Source organism: Asparagus officinalis, chromosome 1, assembly GCF_001876935.1.
Source record: "Asparagus officinalis chromosome 1, Aspof.V1, whole genome shotgun sequence".
Lineage (NCBI taxonomy): Eukaryota > Viridiplantae > Streptophyta > Magnoliopsida > Asparagales > Asparagaceae > Asparagus > Asparagus officinalis.
In genome coordinates, this window is record NC_033794.1 from 91,486,227 (window position 1) to 91,500,304 (window position 14,078).

The 14,078-nt window shown below is 43.0% G+C and overlaps 1 protein-coding gene across 1 annotated transcript in view; it reads left to right on the forward strand.

Moving 5' to 3' along the window:
- LOC109837285 overlaps positions 669-14,078 on the forward strand; it is a 37,760-nt gene continuing 24,350 nt past the window's right edge. The window contains exons 1-2 of the mRNA XM_020405465.1: positions 669-781; positions 4,063-4,161. Coding sequence (XP_020261054.1) covers positions 669-781; positions 4,063-4,161 — 212 coding nt within the window. The remainder of the gene's footprint in view (positions 782-4,062; positions 4,162-14,078) is intronic.

Sequence of the window (14,078 nt, forward strand, 5' to 3'; positions counted from 1 at the left end):
GATTAGTTGCATTGATTGTTCCTTGTTGTGATTGAGAACCGTTAGGAGTTTATGACTATAGTGACCTGTGTGACATGAATAAGACCTAAAGACATGTGTTGTGTTGACTTAGAAAAACGAGAAGAGTTGGGATGGGGAAGTTAATGTTCATGTGATCGGATATAGCTGTTGATGTATCTTCCAGGCTCGCGCCAGTGAATTCGTGTAGTCACTGGGGTTGGTTTGATGGGCTAAAGTGAATTCGTGTAGTCACTTTAGTCAGTGAATTTGTGTAGTCACCCGAGTTCTGCTTGAGTTCGGACCAGGCCGAAATCGGATTGCGTGTAGTCCTCTGACCGATTCGTGTAGCGGTATTGGATGCACGTAGGGGATTTGTGAACAGCCAGTTATCCGATGATAGGGGCGTTGACTCTGTGTGAGATGTGGACCACTGAGTTTTAGGTTGGTTAGTATTCGACCCAGTCACTGTATTCACATAGTCGTATGTTACCATTAGATTTCAGTTGCATGTATCATTATCTTTTTGTTATTATTATTACTATCGTAGCATGGATCATTAGACCGTTTTATTTGTTCATGTGAGATATTGCCGTGCGCCATGCACCTGACGTACACCTGTTTTCTCTGGTGTGCGTCAGACTTAGGAGACGAACAGGTTCAGTTCGATGATGCCGCCGAACCAGTGTATGCTCAGCCGGAATGTCCTTCTGATGGAGTGGAAGAACAAACTGAAGCCTAGACGCATTTTCTTTTCTGTAGTAGCTAATAGAGCACTCTTGCAGTATTTTCTTTAGTTTGGTGACAGATTTGGTTATTTTGTTAGTATTTCCTTTTATGGACTATGTATTTCTTATTTCCTAGTTGAACTGTTGTTGTAGTAAGGGTATGATGAACCCATATTTATGTCTGGGATGATTCACTATGGATGATATGTTTATTTCTTATTCTGGATTGTCTTTCTATTCTTGCTATTGTGATCGGGGACCTGTGATTGAGATTTATGTATTTGACGCTTAGCGTATTGGATTGAGAAGAAAAGAAAAAAAAATGATGATAATATTTCTCCTCAATCGAATACGTCGCGGACTTGTTCACGTTCTGATTTCCCAGTATTTTGGGAAGCGGGGCGTGACAAAGAGAAACAAATTTAGTTCTCTCCTTTGTTTAAAACTGGGTTCTTCTCGGTAGCGATGGAATGCCTCCTTCGATTGCTCGCGTCGAATTTGCTCTCCGTTGACGATCCGACCGTCTCTATCTCGTGGGAACGATGAACTTCTGTGGAAAGTTTGATAAATACCTCTGAATGAGTTTAAGAACTCTGAACGAGTTTGAACTCTGTGAATAGAGTTGTTAGAACCGAAAATTCGGTTAATGATCAAGCTGTTATTCTGTTGTAGAAGAATCCTCTCAGATTTGATCTTCTGAGTATGATTCGAAAATCCTATCTCCAAGGATTACGCTGCTGCTGAATCCCCAACCTGTACGGTTTAGATCTTGTACCTCCAACCTATGTGGTTTAGATGCCAAAAATCCAACCCTTGCTCTGTTGGGTTTGTTGAGCTTTTATAGGGGGGTAGGAGGTTATAACTGACCCCTATATCCGCTCCTACGTGGGCGAACATCCCTCAGAACGTGGGATAAACGGTTTTGGAACCGTTCGACTCATGTTTGAACGAGTCAAACGCCCATTCTGGCGTTCAGAACCCAACTTCGTGTCTTAGGATTGAGACGCGAGGTTGGGTGTTAGCTGAACACCATTGAACGCGAGGGTCACTCGTGTTTAGCTTGTTGCCTGCTTGGAAACGCGGGGGTCAGTGTTGGTTGAACCCCTATGAACGCGAGGGTCGCTCACGTTTGGCTTGTGCCTTGGAGACGCGGGGGTCACCTGCCTTTCCATATTCGTAACGCGGGGATGACATCCACGTTTCAGAAGGAGCTTTTTGACTTGTAGCCTCTTCTGTGAAGCGTTGCGAGGACCGTTGTTCAGTAATCCTGATTTTAGCTGTTGTAGGGTATGAAAGTTGTCAGATTGTAACTTTCACTGTAGAATGTGAAGACTGCTGGATAGAGTTTTCATCAGTTGTCGGAAGTATCGTTGAATTGTAACTCTTCTCGATCTATGTGAAAAGTCCTCTATTTGCCGCTTTCGATTGTCGATCCGAAAGCTATTTGATTGTAGCTTTCGTTGTGAGAGCTTGATGGGAATCAACATCCATAGTGTCTTGAAGACGAATATTTTCCCACAACTCTCTACCAAGCAACTATTTGATTGTATGTTTCGATTGTCGGCGCGAAAGCTATTTGATTGTAGCTTTCGTTGTGAGAGCTTGACGGGAATCAACATCCATAGTGTCTTGAAGACGAATATTTGCCCACAGCTCTCTACCAGGCAACTCACCACCTAAGTCCAACCTTTTCTTTCTAAAATCATTACACTGCTCATCAGCATCTCCAATAGTTGCTAATAATACTATTCATGCTGTTGTTGCAGCCATCAAGATCAATCATCTCAGAAGTGAGGTCATGTTTGTGGCGATTGTGGAGTTGCGGATGCAGTGATTGAGAAGTCGTGTGACCTCCATTGTCGGAGCTTATTTGGATCAGCTATCTATTGTGATTTTTAGACAGCCTACAATGATACCAATAGAATTTCGATCATAAATCATAGTATCCCTGAAGTGCTTGTAGGAAGGCGTCAAAGAACACAATAACAATAGGGCTTGATCTTCATCATCGATCTTAACATCAATCTTACTCAAATCTTTCTTCACAGAATTAAATTCACTAATATGAGATTTGATGGGTGTTCCTTCCAACAACCGAAGTGTGTACAAACGCTGTTTTAAAAGGAGGCGATTAGTGAGCGACTTCGTCAAATACAAATCCTCTAATTTAGACCACAAATCATCGGCTGCCATCTTCGTGATAACTTATTGCAAAACTTCGTTTGTCAAACATAATTGGATCGTTGTGAGACCTCTATCATCCAACTCGTTCCAGTTTTCCTCCGTCATGATAGCCGGTTTCTTCGACTTCTTGAACAAAGCCTTCTTACAACACATCGATCATCCTAACTTCCCAAAGGCTAAAACTGATATTGTTGTCAAACTTCTCGATATCCCACTTCGTAGTAGTTGTCGTCATCTGCTCGTCCGATCGATAGCTGAGGGCTCTGATACCAATTTGTTATGACAAATTCCCTAGGATAAGCTAATATCAATCACACGAGAGCACGAAAAATATCAAGAACACCAAGATATACGTGGTTCGGCTTGTAGCCTACGTCCATGGGCAAAGGAGGAGAAAAGCTTTACTAAATTGTAAGGAATATAAAGTGGATCTCTCAACTTCTCAATCCTAAATAACACCCCAAGAGCCTAATACAACTCTCAACTAAAGGAATAAAAGAGAAGAACATCAAATAGGCTTCACAAAAAAACTTTCTCTTCTTGATTGGTGCTCTGAAGATTGATGATTCTAATTGGCTTGAAAGACTGTTCTTATGTAGCCTTAAAGATTCCAGCTCCTTGCTGTCTAGGGAATGAGAGTTCTAATATGAATATAAGTCCACATGTTTTGAAATCCAACAAGAGTCCAAGTAGAAATAGACCTCCAATATGATTGGTTGTACAAAATCTAATGTAAGTAGGACTCTTGATCAAAACAAAACAAGCTGAAAATGAACTCCCAAAGTGAATATAGTGGCTCTTCTAAAGTGATCAGTTAAAATAAATACGTGCATGAGATTTAATTGATTTCACAAGAATGAAATAGTAATTTCTGAACATTGATGATAATTACAATACGAGGGATAAATTTAAAACTATAATGATTTGAGGAGTAAATCTTAAAAACTCCAATTTTTGGTCCAGCAAAATTCACGGTCCCGAAACAATCGTTCTATTTCTTAATTCAAATTAGGAATTCCTTTTTTATTATTATGGAAAACGTCAAAAAAGAGCGGTCCCCTCTCCCCGGTATCCTCTTCTCTTTAATTTTTTTACATCCCGGCCAATTTCAAATTTTGTTTGACTTTTTCACTGATTCGTGATGACTATCCAGTGGCTCCGTCGGGATCAAAAAGCCGAGGTATCATCCGCTGCGATCTAGCGTGAAATCGAAGCCCGCAGACGCATCGGGATCTTCTTCAGCTTCTAGAAGGTTCTATCTGCTCTCCTTCTCGATCTTGATTAATAACTGAGATCAAGCTTTGGTGTTCCAGTTCTCAGGGTTTCTTTTCGCAAGCGTCTGCATTGTTTTGATCCAATCGCTGTTTCACTAGTAAATTAAAACACCGTAGTCCTAATCATAATTAATCAATTTACTAATATTTGAAAAACTTTGTGTGTTTGGCTTCCAAGACGTTTTTTGTTGTAGTGTTTTCCTAAAAAACACATTGGTGTTGTGTTTTTTCACCTAAAGTGTTTGAAAACACCATTGTAAAATTGGCACAATTGACCCCATGAAACTGACCCCAAATTGGAACTCTGCAACCTAAAAATGGCACAATTGACCCAACAAAGAAGCAAAAAAAAACAAAAATCCCATGTGAAAAACAACCACATTCACCTCAAAATACAATCTTTTCTGCAAAAACTCCCCCAATTCCCACAAACAAGCTGAAGCCCTCTAAAAAAAAAATGCAATCCTACCCAAGAATTAACCATCAAATGAAGGGGGGAGAGAGAGCAGAAGAAATCAACTCACCTCTGCGGACATTAGGGCTCCTGCGGTTCTGCCATAAGGAGCTGAGAGTGTGGTTAAAAGTGCTCCGACGAGGCGGCGAAGGCTCCGACGAGGTGGCAGCGGCGACGACGAGGCGGCAACGGGGTATTTGGATGTCTGTAAGCATTTTTTGACGCCTACAACAGCGAAGGTGGCAACAGTGAAGGCGACGACGAGGAGGCGAAGGCGACGACGAGGCAGCAGCGACGAAGGTGACGACGAGGAGGCGAAGGCGACGATAAGGCGGTGAAGGCGACGATGGCGATGAATGGTTGAGGGGGAGAAAAGGGGGATCGCGTTGGTTTGGGGAAAATAAACGGGGATCTCAAAACACTTAAAAGGTGTTTTAGGAAAAGCGTGGATATTTTCATATTTGTAAAGGGGCAACTTAAAAAAACACCCTAGTTCCCAAACAAGTTTCATTGTTTTTTTGAAAAAAAAAACGGAAACAGAAAAAACACATCGGTAGCCAAACGCTCCTTTGAAGCATTTCTACTAGTATGTTTCCGATGAAGGGCAGTTGGGTTACTCTAGAACTGGCATTTTAATTCGAGGATAAATTACGCTAAACACCTACGAACTTTCAGCGTTTTGCAATAAACCCCTAAAAACTTACAGAAAACCCCAACATGTTTCCGCCTTTTTGCAGATAACCCGCATAAACTCGAACCAAAAAAGAATATAAAAAGGGTTTTCGAGAGTTATTGGGGGTTTAGTGTAATTTACCCAAAAAATATCGGGGGATTTTTCAGCAAAAGTTATTGGGGGGTTTAGTGCGATTTTGAAGTTATTGAGGGTTCACTACAAACGTTGAATGTTCTTGGGGGTTTAGTCTAATTTGCCCTTAATTCTGTATTTAATCGTTATGGAAAATTGTGAAAGGAAGAGTTTGCATAATATCTACTAATTACTAATTTTGTTGAGGTAAGAGGAGTGGTGGACACTAAGAAATATATTGTTACTATTTCTTTAGTGGTACAAACACATTATACTCTCAAATACAAATACTCACTCTCTCTCTCTCTCTCTCTCTCTCTCTCTCTCTCTCTCTCTCTGCTACTGGGATCTCATCACACTACTCTTTATTTTTCCCTATTTGGATCCACAAGCTCTTCACTCTTTCTTTTATTCTTTCTCAGTGGCTTGGGATGCTTCATACACTCATCTTTGACCTCTTATATAGAGTTCTTACACTAGTTTTTGAAGGGATTGGTGGAGACTATTTGGTGGTGGGTGAACACTATTAGGATGATGGCTTGATAGGTGGGGATACCCGCTGATTTCTAGCACTCTCCCTTAGTAGCGACTTCTTTATTCACAAGTCTAAGAATTCGATCTTCCTTTTCAATGCTTGGATTTCCTCTCTCATTGCTTGTCTCCATTCTTCACTCTTATATGCTTCTTTGAAGGTAAATGGCTCCTTCACATCTTTCGTAATGGCCTCATTAGCATACTTGGGATTCGTCTTCCTGGGTCTGGTTGATGTTCGAAGTTGTTCAACTGATTCTTCTTTGATGTTCTTTATCTGGCTCGGACGCACTTCTTCTGGCATTGTCTGATAAACACCAGTTGTCCATGGATTATTCTCCTTTGAGGATATTGAAGAGCCTGGTTATGTCTTCTCTGATTGATCCTCCCCTAACTTCTCTTGTAGCTGATCCTCCAGTTCTTTAGAATCTGGTAGCGCAACTTTTTGTGAAGCCCACCAAAATGAGGTTTCGTCAAATACAACATTCCTTGATGTATAATATCGTCCGGTTATGGGATCACAGCATTTCTATCCTTTTCATTCACTGTCATACCCTACAAAAATACACCTTACAGCCTTTTTGTCGAACTTGCTGCGAAGGTGATCAGGCACAAAGACATAACATATACAATCGAAGATTCTGAAATGGCTTACGATTAGGTTGGTATTCCACAACTTCTGAAAGGGTGACATGAACTCCAGCTTCGGTTATGGTAATCGATTGATCACGTGTGTCACAGTCTTCATACACTCGGCCTAAAAACGTCCTGGTACATTTTTAACGTGAAGCATGCTTCTGCAAATTTCAACAAGATGACGATTCTTTTTGTCGGCTATGTTATTCTGCTGCGGAGTATTTAGGCAAGTTAGTTGTCGCCGAATCTTGTGCTGCTTCATGTAGTCGTAAAACTCCTTCGATGTGTATTCTCCTTCGTTGTCTGTGCATAGACAACAAATCTTCTTGTCGAATTCTCATTCGACTTCGTCTCGAAATTGCTTGAATTTGGAGAGTGCTTCAGACTTTTCCTTTATAAAATCAACCCATACATACCTCGATTAATCATCGATGAAAGTGATCATGTACCGCATCCCACCGATTGATTCTTGTTTTACTCGATCAAATACATCTGAGTGTACAAGCTCAAAAGGTTCCTTAGCTCTGAACTGTAACTCCTAATATGGTAATTGATGCGTCTTACCGTGCTGACAACCTCCGCGTATGGTCCCTCCTCGAATCTCCAAGTGTGGGAGTCTATTCAACATCGACTTTTCCATCATAATCTTGAGCTTTTGATAGCTCACATGGTCAAGTCGAGCATGCCACAGATTAGCCGTCTTATTCTTTTTTGCTTTATCTATGTATGCCGATTCTGCTGACAGTACATAGATAAATACTATATTCTGTCCCTCTATTGTTTGGGGAGAAAGTCGATGTCTTCATTGATGTAGTCATTACAACTTCAGTTGTTACAATGACAAAAAAAAGGATAGTCTTTTTATAACACCTTTACATAATGAAAACAAAAAAGTATAACTCTCGTCAAACAGCGCAACGAGTGTTTATCATCCGCTGCTTGCGTGAGATCTTGGCCTGTGACGGGGACGTTGATATCCGTGGATCACCAAACGATCAGATCAGATCCGGAGCTTCGTTGATTCGCGAAGGAATCAAGAAACCAAAACAATTATCTCGACAACAGCGAGATAATCACTCCTCTCGAGATCACCGTAACGGGGCAATCTCAAGGCAAAGAACCGGGCTACAGATCTGACGAACTCCTCTTCTTTATGCTGAAGAATTCGCTAAAGTCTCATCCTCCTCTCTGAAATTCGTGCTCCTTCAGTCTTTAATTCAGCAGGGCTTCGCCGACGCTCGTGAATTCCAGATCTGAAAAAATAAAGGCCCTGGGGCTATATTTATAGGCTTCGAGACCCCTGTTTTTGGATAAGAACTGTCGATTCCCTCTTATCCTCAGTTGTAATCACTTAATCACATTCATGGATGATATTTTATCAGTTGGAGCAAATCCAGACGGTTAACGGTCGAAAAACCGTCAAATCTGATTTTTGGGTCTGCAGACACCCGTGGGTGTCTCGGCGTGGCCGAGACACTTGTGAGTGTCTTGGCCAAGCCGAGACACCTTTGGGTGTCTCGGGTTGACCGAGACATCAAAGGGGTGTCTTGACTTTGGCTTAGGGCTCGGTCTGCGTGTTCCGTCCATTTTCATCGTATTTTCATCATCCGAACTCGGAATCGCGCGATCCAGAATGCGTCGGAAAACCGACGAGGAGATCTACAAGCTCCCATGATTGAATCATATGTGGATTAAATGAGACACGAGGGGCGCTTCGTCTTTCGTAAGCGACGTGCAGCTCCCGGTTCATTCGTGTTTCCGTTATTCCAAAATTCCGTTGCTTCGCATGGTCCGTCGACTCACTTCACGCATTTGTCATCGTCAAATGAGCTTCTGTAACTCAAATAGCAACGTTCATCATCTTCTTTCTGTCTTGAGCCGCGTGCGGGGACCTATAGGTAATTTTTGACGCCTATAGATACCCCCCAAAGTGTTTCAGTCTCGTTTCTTTTATAAATGAGCCTGAAATACTTTGGATATAATCGGTCCAACCTTCAGTCGGTGTAAAAGACCTATAGTTAGCTTTGATTCTTGACTCCTTCGATTTTTAATCTATTCGATATTTTGACGAATAACTAAAGTTCTCCCGGCGCTGCATTTATCGTCTGGCCGTCGTCGAAGTCTTGAATCAAAACTGGTGAGTTGATTTTGGCTCGTGTCGTCGAGTTGACTATGAACTGACCATCTCCATCATAATATATTGACTTGCGCTGACTTTCATCGTAACGTGTTGACTGACGTTGACCTAGGATTACGCGTTGACCGGTATTAACCTAGGATTTCGGATCGTCGACGTTGACTTTTTATTACAACACGTTGACTAGCGTTGACCTAAGGTTACGCGTTGACCGGCGTTGACCTTGGGTTTCGGATCGCCCGACGTGAATATCGAGGCTGCAGGACAAACTATTAGGGCTTGGTTCTTCTGCATGTATAGATTTCATTCTGAAGTTGTAGGATTCTTAAGTCACGAGACCAACTAATGGAGTTGGTGCGTCAATGACTTTCACACTTATAGGATTTGTGGCAAACCCTCAGCCATCAACGAGTTTGATGAGCCTGTACCGACTACCGTTTGAATCGGGCTAGCATGCAGATTGTATAAGTTCGTTCCACATATAACGTTGTGCTAAAAGAATTAATTTTTTTAGTGCTACGATGTGGAATACGAAGACTTTGTCTTTATCACGGGAATAGACTACCCGGCAATGTGTGTTAGACGTTGACTTATCCCTTCTTAGGATTCGGGATAAAAGTTCCCCGACTCGGATTCTGATGTCTTTTTCACTCGACGAAAGACTAAATCGGTAACGCGTGTTAGACGTTGACTTATCTCTATTTAGGAGTCGAGATAAAGTTCTCCGTGCATGTAAGGCACGGATTATGGTGTTATTAATAACAATCTGTCATAATGTCGAATATGTGGGCTTTTGTCCTTTTTACGGTCAAAGACTAACCGACAACGCGTGTTAGGCGCTGACTTATCCCTACTTAGGTTTTGGGATAAAATTCCCCACTGCGTGTGAGGCACGGATTATGAGAGTTGAAAAAAATAGTGTCTTCTCTTGGGGCAAAGACGAACCCGATGCGGGAGAGGAAGAATTTTATATTCTATCTCCCAAAGCTGAAGAGGAAGAATTTTATATTCTATTTTCAGTTGCAAAGGAGACTCGAAGTGGGATCTCCACCTCGAGAATCTAAAGAGTAAAACTAAGAGTGTGATCTCCACTCCGAGAATCGAAAAGATTCGGATAATCCTAACTGTCGAAAGGTTTGATTACCGAACTAAAGGTAAATTTTTCGTTTATCGAGAGTGAATTGTGGTTTTGGTCCTAACTGTAGGAAGGTTTAACCAAGCGGGAGTTTGAGGTGACCCTAACTGTAAGAAAGTTTGATCACTCGATTTAAAAGTGGATCTCTCGTTCATGGAAGGAATCGAGAGGAGATTTTGGCTTTGATTGTGGTCCTAATTATAGGAATGTTTGACCAAATAAACAGTGAGAGTGGGAGTATAAATTACAATGTGAGTGTTGATTTGTCCAAATTACTCGAAGAGAGTCCCTGATGTTAAGTGACAAATACTTAATACGAAGGGGCTTGACAATTATCAATGATCAGGATACTAAAATTCCGAATACTATGTCCAGACTCTAACAATGGGAGTGTTGAGTGCACCGACGTAGCGGGAGTTTATGTGAGAGTTTTTTATTCATCACCTTCTTGTAGTGACCGGGTTATCCCTAAAAATATTATATGTAACATTCTTTCGGGAACTTCTCATTACATGAATTATCCACCCCCGGCTTTCTTTACGAAATCGGGTTTAACTTTGTACTTAGTTGGATGACCGAGTTATCCTTAAGAATACCAGGCATGGCACTCTCCAGGAACTTCCGGTGAAAGAAAGGAAACAGTTTAGACTCATATACCTGTTAGAATATTAAGAAGCAGTTTATACTCGTATACACTTCGGAGTGTTAGAAGGAGCAGTTTATACTCTTATACTTGTCGGAGTCTTCATTCGACTTAATTGAGCATTATGACGATGGCTTCAACCAAGTTTTGGATGCTATTCTTGAGAGCGAAGCAAGCCTTGGTAGGATGAATGATCCTCTTGTGGTACGCACAGTACTTTGGATCCGCAGTATTATCAGTTTCCTCCTGATTTGCGATAGGTGATAGCTTGATCTTATTGTTCTCGAGGAGGGATTTGAAAATGGCTGGAACATCTTCGTCCTTGAAGGAGTACTCTTTTTGGAGTCTCGGATCCGAAGTCTTTTGCTGTCTCCGGGATTACTGTTGTGATGTCTGATTAGCATCAACAGTAGCTGCAGGGGCTTTCTCTTTACCACCGGAGACGAAGCTTGAATTTGTAGGGTTAGCCGTCGGTTGGCTTCTCTCAGTTTTCTTCCTTTTGAGGAATCGTTCGGCCTGCTCTCCACGCACTTTTAACTCTTTTCAGGTGTTGGATGGTGCTACTCCTATAACTTCCTACACGTCCAAAGAGAGGTTGTTGTGGTATGTTTGGAGGATGAAGTTCTCTGTGATCGGATCTCGACAGTTCATCGTCTTATTCCGGAAGCGCTTGGCGAAGTCATGGACCGTCTCGTCGTCTTCGTGTTTCTCATCGAAGAATATCCTGATTGACACCTCGGCGTCATCATCAAAGAAGTGAGTGAGGAACAGGTTCTCCAGGTCGTCCCAGCTGTTGATGCTTCTAGGTTTGAGACGGTGGTACCAATCGAAGGCGGACCTACGAAGGGTGCCAACGAATGATCGAACCATCAATGCCTCATTGCCAGAGATCAATGCCCAAGTGAGACTTGAAGTAGATCAGATGCTGAGTGGGCGAGCCCTTCCCGTCGAACGGCGTGAAGTTGATCATGTTAAACTACGTCGTGTATGGGATCGACTCCCACTCTCTCGGGTTTGACCGCCGTACCGGCGTCGATACGACCCGACACCGATGCGGGTACGAAATACGGGTCGGATACGATGGTTGGCACTCGGATATGGCGAGACATGTGATTTGAAAAACCAAAAAAATAGAGAAAGAAAAGATGAAAGAAGGGCCCCGACGTACCTGCGGTTCTTGAGGAAGAAGGGCCCGATCTTCGAGGCCATGGAGCTCGCAGCCCCCACCTCACCTCCGGTGACCCTAACGTACACGTCCACGACTTGGAAAAGATCGACCTTTGGCGGCATCTTCACTTGCTTGCTTGCTTCGGCTGCTGTGGCGGCGGCTGCGGAGAGAGGGAATAAGACTCTAGGGTTTGGGCTGCGGGGAGAGGGAATAAGACTCTAGGGTTTGGAGAGGACCTGGAGTATTGCTTGGCTTTTATTTGGAATGATTTCTTGTGTTGGGCTTCAGTTGGGCCGTTGGATAATTTTGTAGCATAATTCAATGTTTATGAGTTGTGCGGGCCTGCTGGATATGGGGATTTGTTATTCAATGTATATGAGTTGTGTGGGCCTCTGGATATGAAGATTTTTTGAGCTGGGCTTTAAGTTGGGCGTAAATATAGATATTCTAGATAAGTTGAAGTAGTGTAAAACGTTGTTGAAAAATTGTTAATTACTTGCGGGTAATGAAGAGTTAAATATGGAAGTTGAAAAATTACAAAGCCTTTCACATGCTAAATTGTTCATTAAACTTTTAATATTTTTTATTATCGTATCCCCGTACCCGTGTCGAAATTTAGGACGGTGTCCCCATATCCAAAATTTTTAGAAATTTCGTATCGGACACTCGGATCCGCACCCATATCGGATACTCGTACCCGAGTCCAGGTAACGTAGCTCTCGGGTAGGGACACAAAATGCCGATCTTCTTCACCTCTCGAGCAGATATCAGAGCGTTGATTTTTCTCTCGAGGTCCTTTATTTTCTCATCCTTGTTTGTATCGTGTTTTGGACGATTTCTGAAAGAAATAACGGGACCACCCCCAGCGTTATCATCATTGGTGGGACTACCCCCGGCGTCGTTATTCTCAGTGGGGCCGTCCTTAGCATTCTGGTCAACGGGAGGGTTATCAGCATCGAGATGTTCGTCCACGTCTGAATCGCTACCTGCTTGGTTAGCAATGTTACGATGGTTGGATTCACCAAATTGATTGGATAGAGTCCGAATCTGTTGGTCATGCTCTTCCTTCATCTGCATCATGGCCATTTCCAATTTGATTTTGAATGCTTCTTTCTGCTTGGTTAGAGCATCCTCGAGAATATTGGCGATTTGCTCGGTATTGATCATAAGTGCGTCGCGCGATTGTCCTGGGCTGGATGCCGTATTATCAGAAGTGATTACAGAGTTGGCATCTGACGTTTCATCATCCGAGAATAATCCCCTCTGCATTCTCTGATAGTCCCTACGTCTAGTGGTTCCCGCGCGTAACCGAGTTATACGTTGGGATACGTCCGAAAAATGACCGGGACTGAAACTTTGCGTTGACTTCCCTTTATCGACCTTATTGATAGTGTCCTCTGGGAATTCGTCATCTTGCGCAGCTGATCTTTTTCTACGAAAAAGCCTTGGCTTAGTTTTTGACGCTTCAGAGGAAAGCTTTGGAATACCGAGACACTTTGTGGAGCAGTCTTGGGGCAGCTACACATTGATAATACTGCCCTGATGAGTTTGACGCACGGACAATGAAAGTCCGTCTCCGGGGTATCTCTCTTTCGAGATCTGTTTGTACCCCCAGCCTGATAGTACAACTCATCGGCATAATGACTGGAGCAATCTATCGTGTGTTGGCACAACTTCTCAGGTATAACGTCGTTGTCTGACGAACACGTTTCTTTCTGAGGATTCGTCGCCTCGTTGGCACTCTCAAGAGTCGCACGTTTTGAGCTACGCCTTCGTGAGCATGAGACCTCAAGGGGCTCTTGGACTTCGACACACAGTCAGAGGCGATCAATTATAGGAGTTTTCTCCTTACGAGAAGGCTCAGACTTGTTGCAAGGGTGAGTACGACCCCAGCTCGATGAGTTGCTCGGGGTTCATTCATCATGCCCAAGCGTTCTTTGACCACAAATCTGTTTCGATCTTCATGTAAAGGACCCAGGCGATCCTTCAATGGAATTCTGAATTTGGAGAGATCCACGTTGTCGTAGGGCTTCACCGGAGGTGCGGGAGCAATAGGAACGGGATCTGAAGTTGACGAAGGCTGGGGAACAGCCTCGGATCTGGAATCGAGCGAGAGACACGACTGGTGTCTCTTGTCGGGTAGAGGTGCTATTTTGGCCTTCAGCATCCAAACCTGCTTAGATCTTGGTGGTTTCTTGACCACCTCCTCCTGCTATAATTTCTGTGCTTTTTGTGCGAGAATCCGTACGTACGCAAGTAGTGCGCGATGTTTCTGGATACGCTCCTCGAGAGTAGAACGGGTTCGTTTGACACGAACCCATTTATTAGTTGATGGTTGGGAGGAGGATCGTGATGCTTGTTGTGGCGGCGGCTTAGCCACTTGACG